At 41.5% G+C, this 17,358-nt stretch overlaps 2 protein-coding genes across 3 annotated transcripts in view; both read left to right on the plus strand.

Moving 5' to 3' along the window:
* Window positions 1-17,358, plus strand: part of adamts13 (ADAM metallopeptidase with thrombospondin type 1 motif, 13) — a 570,965-nt gene that overhangs the window by 229,273 nt on the left and 324,334 nt on the right. The window lies entirely within an intron of this gene.
* Window positions 1-17,358, plus strand: part of ptpa (protein phosphatase 2 phosphatase activator) — a 257,007-nt gene that overhangs the window by 76,901 nt on the left and 162,748 nt on the right. For both annotated transcript variants that reach the window (XM_051932320.1, XM_028808651.2), the window contains exon 8: window positions 7,456-7,556. In XM_051932320.1, the coding sequence (XP_051788280.1) occupies window positions 7,456-7,556 (101 nt within the window). The remainder of the gene's footprint in view (window positions 1-7,455; window positions 7,557-17,358) is intronic.

A 17,358-nucleotide genomic window follows, 5' to 3' on the forward strand; every position in this document is an offset into this window, starting at 1 on the left:
AAATTTGCAAAAACCTCAAGTAAACTTTTTTCACGTTGTCATTATGGGGTGTTGTGTGTAGAATTCTGAGGAAAAAAATGAATTTAATCCATTTTGGAATAAGGCTGTAACATAACAAACTGTGGAAAAAGTGATGCACTGTGAATACTTTCCGGATGCACTTTATAAAATGTCATATTTCTTTTCACTGTTGTGCCGATGATACACAGCTTTATATTCCTGTTTGTAATTAATCAGTTGCACAATTGTCTGTTTGAACTAAGATCCTGGAGGGCTGACTATTTTCTTGATCTCAATCAAAATCAAATAGAAGTGCTGAAGGCTGGTCCCCCTGCCAAAGCTTAAATTAGTTTTGAACTTCTCGTCTCTTTCGCTGACTTTTGCAAACCTCAAGTCCGTAATTTTGGTGTCATTTTTGACAGTCACTTCTCTTTTGAGAAACAGATTCACTCTGTAGTAAAGAGTTGCTTTTTCCAGCTTTGTTTTTTTTAGCTAAAGTCAATCCTTTAGGGATCTTGAAAACACTCCTCACGCTTTTATCTTTTCTGCAACTTGTTGTATTCTAGGATCAGCAAATCCCTGATGTGCAGGTTGCAGTCGGTTCAGAATGCTGCTGCCCGTTTTTTTTTTTTTTTTTTGGTTCTGTTTCTCCAATATTAGCTTCTTTATACTGGCGGCCTGTTAGTTTCAGAATTTACTTAAAAATGTTGTTGCTGTTTTTTAAATCATTACATGGGGTTGTCTGCTCCTGCCTGTTTATCTGAGTTGTGTGTTTAACACTTCGCCGTCCAGAGAGCTTCGATTGATCTACAGGTCAGTTGTCTCTTATGTTCCCTCACACCAAAGTGTAAAACTAAGGGGGACAGCTGCTGCACCTCATTACATTAAGGTGTCACCCTCAATTGAGCTGTTTAAAATGAGATTGAAGACCCATTTCTGTTCTCTAGCTTTCAGTGACCTTCACTGGTACTGATGGTTTCCCTACTCGTAGTCCTCTTTCTTTTCTTTAACTTGCTGCTGGCTGTATTTCACTTTATTGTACATTATTTCTATTTTTGTTCATTGTCATTCATTATCATATTTCATGGGGTTTCTGGAAAGGGGTGTGTGGCACTCCTGATATCTCTGCAAAAGGACGAAGGTCCAAGTCTTTAGAGTCCTGGTGCTTCCTGCTTGTGAGACATGGACACTATCCTGTGACCTGAGATGAAGACTCGACTCCTTTGGTGTCTCATAAGAGAGTCCTTGGGTGCCGCTGGTTTGACTTTGTGTTGCTCATGGAGTCCCGATTGAGGCACATGACCTGTACTGTGAGGGAGCGTCAGTTACGGCACTACGGCCATGTGGCGTGATTACCCGAGGGTGATCCAGCTCATTGTATAGGAGAAATCTAGGTAGTTGGAAACAACACTGAATTGTGAAAGGTTACAACTACTTTAGCATCAGACCCACTAATCTTAATACATAAATCGCCTCCTCACTCACTCACTCAGTCACTTCCGTCCAAAGCCGAATGCGCAGTCGTCTTCTGCGCAGCTGCCCGAAAAACCTTACAAGACTGACATCCAACCCCAACATCGCGGCAGGAGGCGGATTTACTGCCGCAAAAATTCAAAGAGAAAGGCGACTTCGATTAAAGCTCTAGAGGTCTGAAACGCGATTTCGACTACAGCTCGAGGCCTAATTATGCATTCTGATTCAATTACGCATTCATTCAGTACACTTATATCAGGTTTGTTGTGCTTATACTTATTACTATTCCATATTGTACTGGAACATTCATCATTCAATATTATACTATAGGCCTGGAAAATTCATCAACTAACAGTACAAGCCTGTACAGTAATGAGTAAAGCGGACTACAATCATTACAAAACAACTTCTTCGTTACTTATCATTTGTTCTTCATACACTGCTGACACAAACTCGTGCCCGTTTCATCTTACGTTGTCGAAACGGGCTCTTTGTCAAGTTAGTCAATAATGGATTAATTAAACAATTGGAATACCTGGAAAAGTCGAATGAAAATATTGATAAAAAGAAAAAAAAAATTATTCCTATATAACTGCTAAGTATATTATATACAATTAATCTTGTCCTATATGCATTCAACCAATTTGCCGTATAACAGATTGACAGTTTTCACGTTAATTCATTTGACTTCATCATTTCTCGGTGCTTGGATTGCCCATGTACTCATTTCTTCTGTTGATAACCCTTCAGAATGAAATTCATCAATAAGATTTGGACATAGTACGTCTTCTTTATTTGGGAACTTAAAGTGAGGAAAACGTAAAAATTTATAAGAGCTGAGAGCGCAGGAACTGTGTCTGACAAAAGCATTCACAAGAATAAGAGGTGAGAGGACCGCGGGTGTGGACCGTTAACTGGAAATGGTTGAGAGGAGGGCGGGACTTGAAAAAATCTCTTGGCAAAAGTCTCGTCTCAAGATTTTCTTTTATAATTGATATACAGTGGAACCTCGGTTTGTGAGCATAATTCGTTCCGGAAATGTGCTCGCAGTCCAAAGCACTCGTATATCAAAGTGAATTTCCCCATAAGAAATAATGGAAACTCAGATGATTTGTTCCACAACCCAAAACTATTCATATAAAAATGATTAATACAAAATATAAAGTAAAAATACATCAAACAAATTAACCTGCACTTTACCTTTGAAAAGAATCATGGCTGGTGTGAGTGAGTTTCTAAACTCTTGTGGGATTCCACCCAATGGGACGACATGCGGAAGAGCGTCCCAAAGTAATCGCAGTCTCCCGCCGCTGTAGCAGTTTGCCATAAATGCGAATCTGAAAAGATCGCGGACATGCTATAAGAGCCTGCCGTCGATGGGTGATACAAGGAACAAGGAACATTATAAATGCACAGGGCACAGTACTACTGGGCCACGACCCTGCCTGACTGATGTGTCTGTATATAGGAGAGCGGCAGATCCTGCTACAATAAATAACTGCGCTGTTGCTGTTTCAAGCTGAATAAATCTGGTGTTGCTAAAGTACTCGCACGTCACAGCACACACACACACACATAGTCAAGAATGCTGTAGTAAACAGTATACGCTCGTACAGATGTTGACTATATGAGTGAGGCACGCCGACTCAGACGGAGAATAGGAGACGATTGCCCACTATCCCGCAGCGAGAGAGAAGAATCATCAGCTCAGTTGTGATCACATGACACTCAGCAGACAAAGCGTATATATACTACTTGTATTGCAAGACCTCGCTCGTTTATCAAGTCAAAATTTATTACAAATTTTAGCTTGTAAAAACATTTGTAAACCAAGTTACTCGCAAACCGAGGTTCCACTGTATCTCTCTATTATGTAAAATAAATCCTGGGACCAGAAGTGACTTTCTCAGAGAGATACTTTCACGTCCTGCGCGACAAAACTTTGTGCCAAGAGATTTGACCACGCTCAGGGCAGGAAATAAAAGACAAAGAGTAGATGACAAAGTAGAACATCGTAAAGAATTCAAAAACGGTGGCACGATACACATGCAGAGCAGGTTAGAGATAATGAAAGTACTAAAATTCCAAAGTCTCAAGAAAAATGATAGTAAAGGTCGCATTAGTGCAAACAAACGGAAATTATTACTCGGTGAAATAACAGAATAGCGAAAAGAGATTGAATATATTGTTCAGATTTAAACTTTAAGTCGGAGACTTGTAGATCGTCTAATTTGTGTTGCCATCAGGGAAAAGTAGTGTTTCTTCCCAATGAAGAGGCATATCCATGAGAATTAAAAGATTTATTGTTTGGTGAAAGTGAAATCCACATACGCGAGCGGCAGAGATGTGAAGTGGCTGATGCATAGCGCAGGCAGGGGGGTTGGTGAGCGAAGTGAGCAGGGGGCAAAGCCCCCTAGTGTGTGTATATCTACATGCTGTCAAATAAACGAACCACACGCCGTGGCGCAACGTAAAGAGGCTTCGCCTCTGACGCTGATGCCTGAGGGTGTGCAGTGAGTGTGTACGCCTGATGAGCCCAGAATTAGGGCGAAACACGTGTCACGCTCTCCTTGCATTATTTGACAGTAAACTATGCAATATACATATGTATACAGTGGGTACGGAAAGTATTCAGACCCCCTTCAATTTTTCACTCTTTGTCATATTGCAGCCATTTGCTAAAATCATTTAAATTAATTTTTTCCCTCATTAATGTACACACAGCACCCCATATTGACAGACAAAAAAAAAAATTTTTGAAATTGTTGCAGATTTATTAAAAAAGAAAAACTGAACTATCACATGGTCCTAAGTATTCAGACCCTTTGCTCAGTATTTAGTAGAAGCGCCCTTTTGAGCTAATACAGCCATGAGTCTTCTTGGGAAAGATGCAACAAGTTTTTCACACCTGGATTTGGGGATCCTCTGCCATTCCTCCTTGCAGATCCTCTCCAGTTCTGTCAGGTTGGATGGTAAACGTTGGTGGACAGCCATTTTTAGGTCCTTGATTTCCAGATGTACAGATTGCACAGTGGTAGTGACCAGGCTGAGATGTGAACCTACAGCAGCAGTACTAACTTACTATCAATCGATGAGCTGTATGATTTGATTTCCCTGTTTTTAATTTTTCCACACGCACTGTAGTTGTGTATATTTTTTAGGGAAATATTGTGACAGGGCCGCGATTTTGGCTTTGAGTTTTCAATAGATTTATACTCGCTGAGAAAATTCTTAGGTCCACTCTACTAGTACTGGGCAGGACCTCCTTTTGTTCTCAAAACAGCCTCAGTTCTTCATGGCATGGATTCCACAAGGTGTTGGAGACATTCTTTTAAGATTCTGGTCCATGTTGATGCGATCCCATCCCACGGTTTCTGCAGATTTGTCAGGTGCACAACCATGCTCTCCTGTTCTACTACATTCCAATGGTTTTCTATTGGACTTGGGTCAGATGACTGGAAAAGGCCACTAAAGAACACTGAATTCATTGTTTTGTTCATAAAACCAGTTTGTGACGGGGGTGCCGCATCTTGCTGGAAGTAGCCATTAGAAGATGGGGGACATTGTGGCCATGAAGGGATAAACTTGCTCATCATCATTTCTCAAATAGGCCGTGACATTCAGGCGATGATTGATTGGTATTAACGAAGTCCACAGAGTGTGCCAAGTAAACATTCCCCACTACCAGTCTGGACTTTTGACACAAGGCAGATTGCATTCATGGATTCATGTCGGTGATCCCAAATTCTGACCCTACCATCTATGTGTCTTAGCAGAAATTAAGATTTAGTGGAGCAGGCTTCGTTTTACAAGTCTTCAGCTGTCAAGGTGTGGTGATCCTATGCGCACTGCAGCCTTGGCTTTCTGTTCTTAGCTGACAGGAGTGGAGCCCGGAGTGGTCTTCTGCTTTTGTAGCCCATCTCTTCAAGGTTTTGACGTGTTGTGCATTCTGAGATGCTTTTCTGCCCACCACATTTGCACAGAGTGATTATCTGCGTTACTGTAGCCTTTTTGTGAGCTTAAGCCAGTCTGGCCATTCTTCTGTGTCCTGTCACATTAGCAAGGCTAAGTATAAGGTGACATTTTCCTGTCTGTCTCTGTAACTTTGTTAAACGTGTAATTTTTTTGACAGCTACCTGTGTGTATCTTTTTTTTGTATTTCACATCTCTGCCTGGATAACTTTATATAACAACTTTTATAGTCTGTCTGAAGTTTACATAACACTTATTGTCTGCTTCTGTGAATCCTTATGATACCTCAACTTTCACATCTGTCTGTTTCACTTTTAACCCTTTGTGTCTTACATCTCCCCTGCTGAATTACAATATGTCTGTTTCTGTAATGTTTTATCTTAGTCTGTCGTCTCTCTTAAACTATTATATAGCATATTTTATATTTGCCCGTCCTAATCTTTATTATGGAGCATGTTTTATTTAAATCTGTCTTGCTGATTCCTTAAATATGGTGCCTTTCATGTCTGCTATTCTGAATCTTTACTAAAGAGGGCAGTGTTTTCCACAAAAAAAATCTGAACTAGCAGCTGGGGAACCCAAGTTTGGGGGGGATGGGGGTCTAGTGTCTCCCTTGGAAAATGTCGCTGTTTTGTTCACATGACCATGTCTGTTATATGTTGGTGTTTTAAAGTTACATTTTTTGTGGGTTAATTTGTGCATATATCTAAATTAGCTATGTAATGGTTATGATTGGTTACTACTGTTTTAAATAGTGCTGATCTAGGTAATTAAAATTGATAATTTTAAATTATTTAAAAAATAGCAAATAAAATAAACAAGCTAAACAATATCAATAAATAAGCAGAAAATATATTTTTCAATTAAAAAGTTCCTCTGAATAAAAACAAAATAAGAATTTAAACAGAAAAATGTAGTAAAAAAAATTTAAACAGAAAAATATAGTAAAGAAAAAAAAAGTTGATGGCCCTTTCTGAAAGTATCCACTTTAATAAAAAGATAAGTGTCTGTTTATCTGTGTTCCCACCTGGTTAAAATATCTGTCGTTCCAACAGATGGTGCACCACAAACCTTTGCAGTAATAAAATGCATTGCATTTGTAATTTCAACAGATGGCGCATCACAGACTTTAACACAGTTTTTACAAATCCCATACCAAATGGCATATAGCAGAGATATATGTGTGGTTGGTGTATCACAATCGTTTGTAGTACTCCATTTTTTACTACAAATGTTTAAGATGTGCCATCTGTTGAAATGAGAAATGCAGTGCCTTTCATTACTACATGCTGTATGGATGCTTTCTAGGCTCCCCCTTTTTTCAAGGGATATAAAACACAAAACATCAGCCAGACAAGCCTGTCTTCTGTTTGGGAGGTCCAGTTCACCTGTGTTCTGCATTATAAGTTTTGTAGACTGAATGCTCATTGGTTTTTAAACACAGAACCCTATGATTTAAGACAAAATTGAATCGCAGACCCGTTGGACTGAGTCGCTAGGTATGTCATGGGTGCGGGTGCTGCCTCAAATTCACTAAAATTATTTAAATGAAGTGTGTGATGGAAAAGTCATGTAACCTGTTTAAAAAAGTCAGTTATTAGACAGTATCCATCCATATAGTATACTGCTAGTATAAGACAGCCATACACAGTCTTTGTGAATGATAACACTGTGATAATTGTACTGTAATTTTTACTTAAGTAAAAATGTGTAGAGTGACTGAGTATTTATATTTGTCTCAAGTAAATCATGTTTTTCTCACATTTAATTTTTAACATAAACATTCCTGCCATTCGTACTGAACTGTAGATAATTTACATGAGAAAAGGCAGATGCTTTTTGTTTTTTGTTATTTAATTATGTTTCGTGCCATGAATGACGAGCCCATTCTGGGTTACTAAATGCAAAGAGTTTAGCAGTGACACCTAGTGGTGAAAATCAATCACTTTTTTAAAACTGATTTTTTTTTTTTCTTTCTTCCCCCTCCTCCTTGTTTTCATGTTAACTTAGACCACCCAACGCTGGAGCCAAGACACTTTGTTGATGAGAAGAGCGTAAATGAGAACCACAGCGATTACATGTTTCTAGACTGCATCAGGTTCATTAATGAGGTGAGGAACTTCTGAAGATTTTAGCTTTATTTCGCATTGTCTGATACCAAAATGGCTATCGGCTTCAAAGTATCTTGAAGTTCTCTGTGGTTTGAGTAAAAGTTACTCGTCATTGTTAGTAAAACTCTTATATGTCACTGGTGTGCATGTAAACAATCGAGATGGAGCCGGTTCTGGAAGGTAGGAACCAGATATGGGAAGGGCCCACACGTGCACACATCCTGGCTCAGTTTTGAGATGCCAGTTAATCTAGAGTTGTAGCCATTGGGATGTGGGAAGAAAACCCATGCAGATTGGGAGAAAACTTGCAAACTACACAGAGCATACTTGTGTAACTACAGGGTACCACATTTCAAACGTTTATTCTACAAAAACGGTACAAGATAAAATGCATTTCATTGTGACACAAGAAAGGGTTTACAAAATAGATTATTTTCACTGTGTTTCAAAAATGATGTCTTCAAGGTGGTGGTCATCATTAGTGATACACTCTTTGAGATGATTTCTGAATGCTCGCATGTCTCGTTCTGCGAATAGCATCCTTGAGGGCTTCAAGGTTTTGAGGTCGGTGTGTATAGACCTTCGACTTGAGATAGAAATCGCATAGAGCGAAATCAGGCCAACATGAAGGCCACCCGACATCGCTGAAGATGAGCTTCCCAGCAAACATCACCTGCAAAACGTGCATGGATCTCCGCGCCGTATGAGCTGTTGCTTCATCCTTGTTGACACCAGGCATCCACCACATCCATTTCTTTCAGTTGGGGCTTCCAAAAAGTTTTCTAGCATTTCAATGTAATTGCCAAATTCTGCAATGGCACACCAAACTGTAACCCGCTAAGTGTGCAGGGGGTCTCTTGTGAAGTCCACAAGGGTTGGTTTCGGCCCAATACTGAAAGTTTTGCTTATTTACGCAACCATTCAAATGGAAATGGGCCTCGTGGCTGCACATGACAATGACATCTCAATGAACGGTCTGCAGAATGTTGGCGCACAACTCTCTACAGCTCTCCCATTCTCTCTCGGTGAGTTCCTGCACTGCCATCATTTTGTATGGATGGAAATTAAGGTCCTCATGCAAAATCAAAGACGTGTTGGAAATGCCTAAGGCGGAAGCAGGTTTGTGTGCTGAACGTCTAGGGGACTGCAGAATCGATGCCCTTACAGCTTAGATGTTTTCAGGCATTCTCAGTGTCTGAGGATGGCCTGGAGATATTTCTGTTCAATGTTGTACCCCTCTGTCTAAATTTAGCCATCCAATGTGCAGAACTACACGTGTTAAATGATAGTTGGATATATCACAAGATTATGTATGGTTCATCCATTTGCTCATCTTTTTGAGCTGCATAATTCATTATAGAGTCCCCCTTGGCAGCATAAGGCACAAACTAAATGGTAAGCCAATCCATTGAGGGGCCCAGTCACGCACAATCCAGGATGGTACAGTTAAGAGTCATGTCTGCTGAACATGAATGTCTTGAGATGCTGCAGATGTTCTATCAGACAGTTGTGGCGAGCGCCCTTTTCTACGCGGTGGTGTGCTGGGGAGGCAGCATTAAGAAGAAAGACGCCTCACGCCTGGACAAACTGGTGAGGAAGGCAGGCTCTATTGTTGGCATGGAGCTGGACAGTTTGACATCTGTGGCAGAGCGAAGGGCGCTGAGCAGACTCCTATCAATTATGGAGAATCCACTGAACAGGATCATCTCCAGACAGAGGAGCAGCTTCAGTGACAGACTGCTGTCACCGTCCTGCTCCACTGACAGACTGAGGAGATCGTTCCTCTCCCAAACTATGCGACTCTTCAGTTCCACCCGGGGGGGTAAACGTTACCATTTAACATTATACAAAGTTATTGTCTGTTTTTCACCTGCATTATTATTATCAATCTTTAATATTATTTATTGTATCAGTATACTGCTGCCGGATAATGTGAATTTCCCATTGGGATTAATAAAGCGTCCGTCCGTCCGTCCATCCATCCATCCATCCATCCATCTGGGAGGAAATCCCATACAGGGGCACAGAACATGCACACCCCACACAGCCACCTGGCATAGATAGATAGGATTCAAGTCGATGGATCCATAAGGCAGCTTTTCCTAGGCCATGTACCACCTACTCCTGTCTCATCTGTAATTCAAATCGTCCATAAATACTGAAATGATGGTGTCAAATGTGGACTGAACCATAAATGTTAGGTTACACCTTTAAAGGCAAGATGGCAAGAAATGTCACAGGGTTATGCATTGATTTGAAGCTTTAGTCGACGCAGGCGCTTTCTGAGAACTTTTATCTAAACCCCACGATGGCTCCTAAACGTGCTGCTTTTTCTAAGCCTTCTGACAATAAAACTAAGCGCCGGAGGAAGATGCTTACCATCCAAGAGAAGGTGAAACTCTTGGATATGATCAAAGATGGCAATACCCTACAAAAGCCTCCTCACGCATATGAAAAGACAGCGCCAGCAACTGCCTATCAAGATGTTCTTCAGCCGCGCACCCAGACACCCACTGCCTACTCCTAGTACTCCTTCAGCGGAAGAAGACAACGACGCACCTGCTGAAGATACTGCACCACCTGAAGACTCTCCCACTGAGGTCGTGCCTTCATAGGTTAGTGGTTGTGTGTAATTAAATGTACAGTACAATAATAATAATATGATATTTGTAACGTCTAATATGTCTTATTTTCTCTTATTTTGTCTAATATATTGGGTAATACGAGTGTAATGGTGACTAAAGGGTGTTATTTCATGTCTCGAGGGCTCTAATAATGTTAAAAAAAACGTATTTAGAAGGTCGTAAACAGGTTTTCTATACTCTTAACTGCGAAAATATTTGATTTATAAATAAAGAATCCTACTTCGCAAAAATTCATTTATCGCGGTAGAGTCTGGAACGGATTAACCATGATAAATGAGGGTTCACTGTATATAAATGTAATGAATTATTATTATTACTAGACATTAAGCCCGTTACAATAACAGGCACTAGAACAGTAGTCCATAAACACTAGTAGTAACAGTCGATATTAAATGGCAAGGGACCTTTTACCTCATTAAATTTTTTCCGTAAAATACCTGTAATTTTCTCTGACAGTAATACTGGCTTTGCTGTCCATAATATGCGTTTAATTTTCTGTCACAACAGTGGGCAATCAGCAGATTCTCCCCAGCAACTGATGTAATGTGCGCGAAAATAAATCTAATTTTAAAAGTCATTGTATTGTAATATCATGAAAATTGGTATATTTAGGAAAACCCCTTCAACGACTGACACTTTACACTTTACTGGCCCAAGCTTCTTAATCGCAAATCTGACATCCTCAGAGTGAACACTTGCACAACAACAAAGCAGTAATCCCACCTGTTTGGGGAAGCTGATCTCTGCGTCTCTGTACCCGTGTTTTATGTTTTAGGTCTTACCTCATTTACCGAAATCCGATTGGATCGGCCGCGCAATATTTTATAGGTCCCGCCCTCTCTGTCTTGTGTGACGTTGTCAGCCGGCCTTTGAAGCATCGCACCGTGCCCCGTGCATGCGCACTTCACCAGAAGACACACACACACACACACGGACACTGGACGCACACAGGGGAGGTTTTATTAAAGAGGATTAGCTTTATTTAACAAAGCAACACATTGTGACTTACAGTAAACTGGAACCTGGTTAAATGGCAATTCCAAACTGTTGCAGTCTGGGTGTGTGAATGAGTGGGTCCAGAAATGAATGATTGATAGATAGATACTTTATTAATCCCCAAGGGGAAATTCACATACTCCAGCAGCAGCATATTGATAAAAAAGAAACAATATTAAATTAAAGAGTGATAACAATGCAGGTATAACAGACAATAACTTGTATAATGTTAACGTTTACCCCCCCCGGGTGGAATTGAAGAGTCGCATAGTGTGATAGAGGAACGATTTCCTCAGTCTGTCAGTGGAGCAGGACGGTGACAGCAGTCTGTCGCTGAAGCTGTTCCTCTGTCTGGAGATGATCCTGTTCAGTGGATTCTCCATGATTGACAGGAGTCTGCTCAGCGCCCGTCGCTCCGCCACAGATGTCAAACTGTCCAGCTCCGTGCCTATAATAGAGCCTGCCTTCCTCACCAGTTTGTCCAGGCTTGAGGTGTCCCTCTTCTTTATGCTGCTTTCCTTAACCAGGTTCCAGTTTACTGTAAGTCACGACGTGTTGCTTTGTTAAATAAAGCTATGAATTAAACTGCTTCAAGTGTCAAGGCATTATGCTGGGCTTGACCCTAAACTGTGGTATTTTTCAGTTAAAAGCTGTGGACCACCAGGCCATGTACAGCTGCCCTAACCTGACACAGACAGACAGACACAAGTTTGCCACCCAACCCACCTTTCATTTTAAGAGGGGCAGCGCTTTTTCTTCGCTCCCCACTATAGAACACAGTACAAAGTACCAGCATGCAATGCTCAGTCCCGTCTTTCTCCTTCTTCCATCTCTGTTTCTTAGACACCTCCACTCCTCTCCCAGCAAGCGCTGTCTTTCTTCCTTCCTTCCTCCCTCCCGACTCTGGCTCCCCGAATGGAGTGAGTATTACCGGGAATCACTCCCAGGCGTGCTGGAGGTCCACTATAGGGTTCTGCAGCTCCCCCTGGCGGCCCCCACGGAACCCAAAAGGGCTGCACCAAAATTCCAGTTCCTGGCATTCCCTTTGGGATTCTGTGGTGCCACAGCCACCCAAGAGGACAGCCCTTCTATGTCCCAGGTGGGAGGTATTGCCCCACCGGTGCACTCTCTCCCGGTCCTTCCATCCAGGTGGCATCCCGGCTGGGTAATGGCTGAGGTTGCCCGTCACAAAGCAAACACCATTATTACTGCTTTCCTTAATTTTCATTCTTTGCCATATCTTCTTCTTATATAATACGCTACTGTGGCTGTCCATTTGTCTGTCAAGGATTTTAAATCACCTATAGCTTGCAAACCGTTTGACCTATAGACCTGGAAGTTGATACACATATACTACGTGATGTCTATTATCCGCATTCGGGGTGATGATTGACCTCCAAGGTTATTCCTCTTTTTATTTTTATTTTATTTTATTGTAGAATCAACTCTCGGCAGAGGCCAGCAGGGCGGCTGTGCGGCGCATACATACGGGCGCCATCTCATACCATACCACCTTTGCTGTCACTTCCCCTACCTCTTTCATATTTTTAATCATTCTTGAGGCAGATTGGAGACTTGAATGAAAAATTAAGGAAAACCTACTAAGTAATTGCAACACAAACACTGACTTAATCAGTTTTAACACGAAAAGATGCCGATGAAAGAAGAGAAGAAGCGGGCCGCTAGGGTGGAGGAAAGAAAATCTGCTCAAGAAAAAGCAAACACATCAACATCTGAGCAAACGAATGGTAAACTTACAGAGAAAGAGGATGAAGACTAGAAGTCAAGTGGATTCACTGCAAGTTACTGTAATAGCAGTGTGCCATTACTGGTCTATCATATAGCGCCTTTCATATCTATCTATTATATACCACCTTTTGTACCTATCTATCTATATAATCCTGCCTACTATACCAAATTCTATCTATCTGTTAGATAGATAGGTATGAAAGGCACTATATATCTAATCCTGCCTACTATACCAAATTCTATCTATTTATCTGTTATATAGTGCCTTTCATATTTATCTGTCTAATCCTGCTTACTATACCAAATTCTATCTATCTGTTATATAGTGCCTTTCACATCTATCTATCTATCTATCTATCTATCTATCTATCTATCTATCTATCTATCTATCTATCTATCTATCTATCTATCTATCTATCTATCTATCTATCTATCTATCTATCTATCTATCTATCTATCTATCTATCTATCTATCTATCTATCTATCTATCTATCTATCTATCTATCCCTCCTCGGTAGAACCCTACTTAAAAAAAAAAAACGTACTAAGTAATTGCGACACAAACACGGACTTAATCAGTTTTAACGCGAGAAGATGCCAACAAAAGAAGAGAAGAAGCGGGCACTAGGGTGGAGAAAAGAAGATCTGCTCAGGATGCAGCAAGCGCATCAACCTCTGAGCAAACGAATGGTAAACTTACAGAGAAAGTATATGAAATGTATAAGTGAAGTGCATTTACAGCACGTTATCGTGATAGCAGTGTGCCGTTACTGGTTTTATATAGTTACCTATATTTGGGTGGAGTGGTGGCTCTGAGGCTATGGCTCTGCACTAGTATCCAGAAGGTTGCTGGTTCGAATCCCCGTCACTGACAAAAGAGATCCTACACTGCTGGGCCTTTGAGCAAGGCCCATAACCTAAAACTGCTCCAGGGGCTCAGTACACAGGCCGACTCTGCACTCTGACCCCCAGGGGTATGTGAAAAATAATAAATTCCAAATACATGAAATTTGTATAAGGTGAAATAAAGAATAACAAATTTGAACAAGAAGAAGAAGAAGTCTGAATAGTTCTCATTCTTACTATTTATACCACAATTAAAACAAGACTTCTTTAACAAGCTCTTATGAGGCAATGAGAAAACAGGCAAGTCCTGTGACCTGCTCAGGGAGTTTATGCCTTTTAACCACTGCATTTACTTTGTGTCACACAATAAACATTTCTCATGAAAATCCCCTGGCAGACTCGTTTATTTATAAAGCTTACGAAAATGAAAGCAAAAGCAGAGAATTGTGAAATCTTTCCAGCGTGCCTCTCTGCCTGTCTGTGATGATGCAGTTATTCCTTTCACTTTAAAGGAAACAGGGGTGAATAAACAGAGGCCTCTCGCATATCAAACGAAAAAGGTGGCATCTGAGGGCAGATGTCGGTACACACTCCCTTTGTGGAAAAGCGAGATGACATTTGAAACCTATCAAGTTCAGACCCTATTAATCCGATTCAGGAACACAGAGGGCTGGAGACTATAGTAGCAGCATCATTAGAACAATCTGGATGAGAACAGGCCATTCAGCCCAACAAAGTTCGCCAGTCCTGTCCACTTATTTCTTCTAAAAGAACAAGATGAGTTTTGAAAGTCCCTAAAGTCTTACTGTCTACCACACTACTTGGTAGCTTATTCTAAGTGTCTGTCGTTCTTTGTGTAAAGAAAAACTTCCTAATGTTTGTACAAAATTTACCCTTCACAAGTTTCCAGCTGTGTCCACATGTTCTTGAACTCATTTTAAAATAACAGTCTCAATCCACTGGACTAAATCCCTTCATAGTTTTAAACACTTCAGTCATGTTACCTCTTAAGCTTCTTTTGCTTAAACTGTAAAGGCTCAGCTCTTTTAATCGCTCCTCATAATTCATCCCCTATAGCCCTGAGTCAGCCTCGTTGCTCTTCTCTGGACCTTCTCTAGTGCTGTTATGTCCTTTTTGTAGCCTGGAGACCAAAACTGCACACCCAGTCCTCCAGATGAGGCCTCACCAGTGTGTTTAAAGCTTGAGCAGAACCTCCTGTGACTTGTAGTCCACACTTCAAGGCACTATATAACCTGACATTCTGTTTGCCTTCTGAACACTGTTGGGAAGTCGATAGCTTAGAGTCCACTTTGACCCCTAAATCCTTCCAATAAGGAGGACTCTCGATTTTCCGACCGCCCATTGTGTATTCCAACCTCACATTTTTACTTCCTATGTGTAATACTTTACATTTACTGACGTTAAATTTCATCTGCCCAACCCTGTAATGATATAATGGATTTCAAATTATCGGCTAATCCACCTATCTTGGTATCATCTGCAAACTTATTTTCTTATTTTCCTATCATGTATAAGGATGGAATGAAGTGGCTCTGGGCAGAGGCATTCACAGGGCTCACACACACCCAAACTTCTTCTCATTCAGCCAATTTTGAATCCATAATTAACCTAATATAAACATTTTGGGGATGTGGGAAGAAAACCCGCAGACATTTTGAGAACATGCTAACTTCACAGAGACAACAGCTGGGTTAGGATTCATAAGAACGTAAGAAATTTGCCACGTCCGAGGAGAAGATTCAGTCCCATCAAGCACATTTGTTTAGCTGATAGCTAAGCTGATCATCCAGATGCTTCTTAAAGGAGGTTGTCAAGGTTTCTGCTTCAACTCCATGTCTTGGTAGTTTGTTTCTGTTTCCCACAACACTCTGTTTAAAGAAGTGCTTCCAGGCTTCAGTCTGAAATGCACTTTCCCTTAATTTCAACTGGTGTCCTTGTGTGCCTTGAACTCATGTCCCACGCCTGTTTGTGTTGGGTTTGGGTGGCGGTGCGCCCCCCCAGTGGTCCACAAGTTCAAGGCACACGTTTTTTATTTTTATTTTTACCTCGTGGAGAATGTGGGAAACACTTCCGTCCCCAAGCACAGCACAACACAGATCTCTTCTTCTTTCTCTTTGCTCTACTCCTCCTGGCAAGTTTTGTCTTCTCCTACCTGACTTTGGCTCCTGGAGTAGTGGCAGCTGGCTCCTTTTATAAGGCACCCAGAAGTTCTCCAGGTGCTTGTTGACCTACGTCTGGGTGTGGCAGAGGAACTGCCCATACGGGCTCAGCAACAGCTGCAGCACACCCTGGCGGCGCTCACGGATCCCCACAAACTCCAACTCCCATGGAGCCCTGTGGGAGTCCGAGGCACCGCTGCCACCTAGCCCTCCGAGGGAAATAATGCTCTGGATATGCTCCCTCCACCTGTCCTGACCGTATGCCTCACCCTTAATATGAAGGAATTTCTGCTTTATCAATGCCTTTGAGGATTTTAAATACCTGGGTTAGGTCCTCACACAGTCTCCTCTACTCGAGGCTAAACAGAGTGTAACACGTCCTAAAATCCCGGAATGCACTTGGTTGCTCTTCTCTGTACAGCTTCAAGTGCTGTTATGTCTTTTGTAATGAGGTGACCTGAACTGCACACAGTACTCCAGATGTGTTCTCACTAGTCCCTTGATTGATATTCAACACTTTTAATGATGTAACGTAACATTTTTTTTGCTCCCCGCTATAGAACACAGTACAAAGTACCGGGACAAAATGCTCAGTCCCTTCTTTCTCCTTCTTCCTTCTCTGTTTCTTAGCCGCCTCCACTCCTCTCCCAGCAAGTGTCATCTTCTTTCCTCCCTCCTGACTCTGGCTTCCCGAATGGAGTGAGGCAGCTTCTTTTATTCAGGTCCCGGGAGTGTTCCAGGTGGCTCATCAGTATTACCGGGAATCACTCCCAGGTGTGCTGGAGGTCTGCAATGTAATGTGGTGACCTGAACTGCACCCAGTACTCCAGATATGGTCTCACTAGTCCATTACACACAATCCCTTGATTGATATTCAACTGTTTTAATGATATAACCTAACATTTTATTTGCCTATTCTGTACATTGCTTAGACAACATAATGGCTGTCTCAACATAAATCCCTAAATCGTTTTCAGAGGTTGCTTCCTGTGGGTCATTGTCTCCCATCTTGTGTTTATAAGTGACACAAGTAAGCCCGCGAATCGGAAATCCAAGAATGGCAATCAGTTTTTGTTCCGTCCGATATCTGGATGGATGACATATCATGGAGGGTGGGTGTGTCTGGGGAAATGTCATTTAATTAAATAAGCATATCTGTACTAAAGCGGTTTCGTTTTGTGGAGACGTGATTCCGTTGCCTTTGCTGACACCGACTGCTGGCAGAGTGGAGCACAGCAAGTTTAGTTTACAGGTTGTGGTGTTCGTGTGCCAGCCACTGAGTCTGGGAAGCCGCTGGGTTAGAGTCTGTGACCGTTATGTGATCTGTATTACTGGCACAGTGGATTAGAGCAAGTGTAGTGAACAGGTTGTGTTGTTTGGGCGCC

This window comes from Erpetoichthys calabaricus, chromosome 9 (assembly GCF_900747795.2).
Source record: "Erpetoichthys calabaricus chromosome 9, fErpCal1.3, whole genome shotgun sequence".
NCBI classification, from domain to species: domain Eukaryota; kingdom Metazoa; phylum Chordata; class Cladistia; order Polypteriformes; family Polypteridae; genus Erpetoichthys; species Erpetoichthys calabaricus.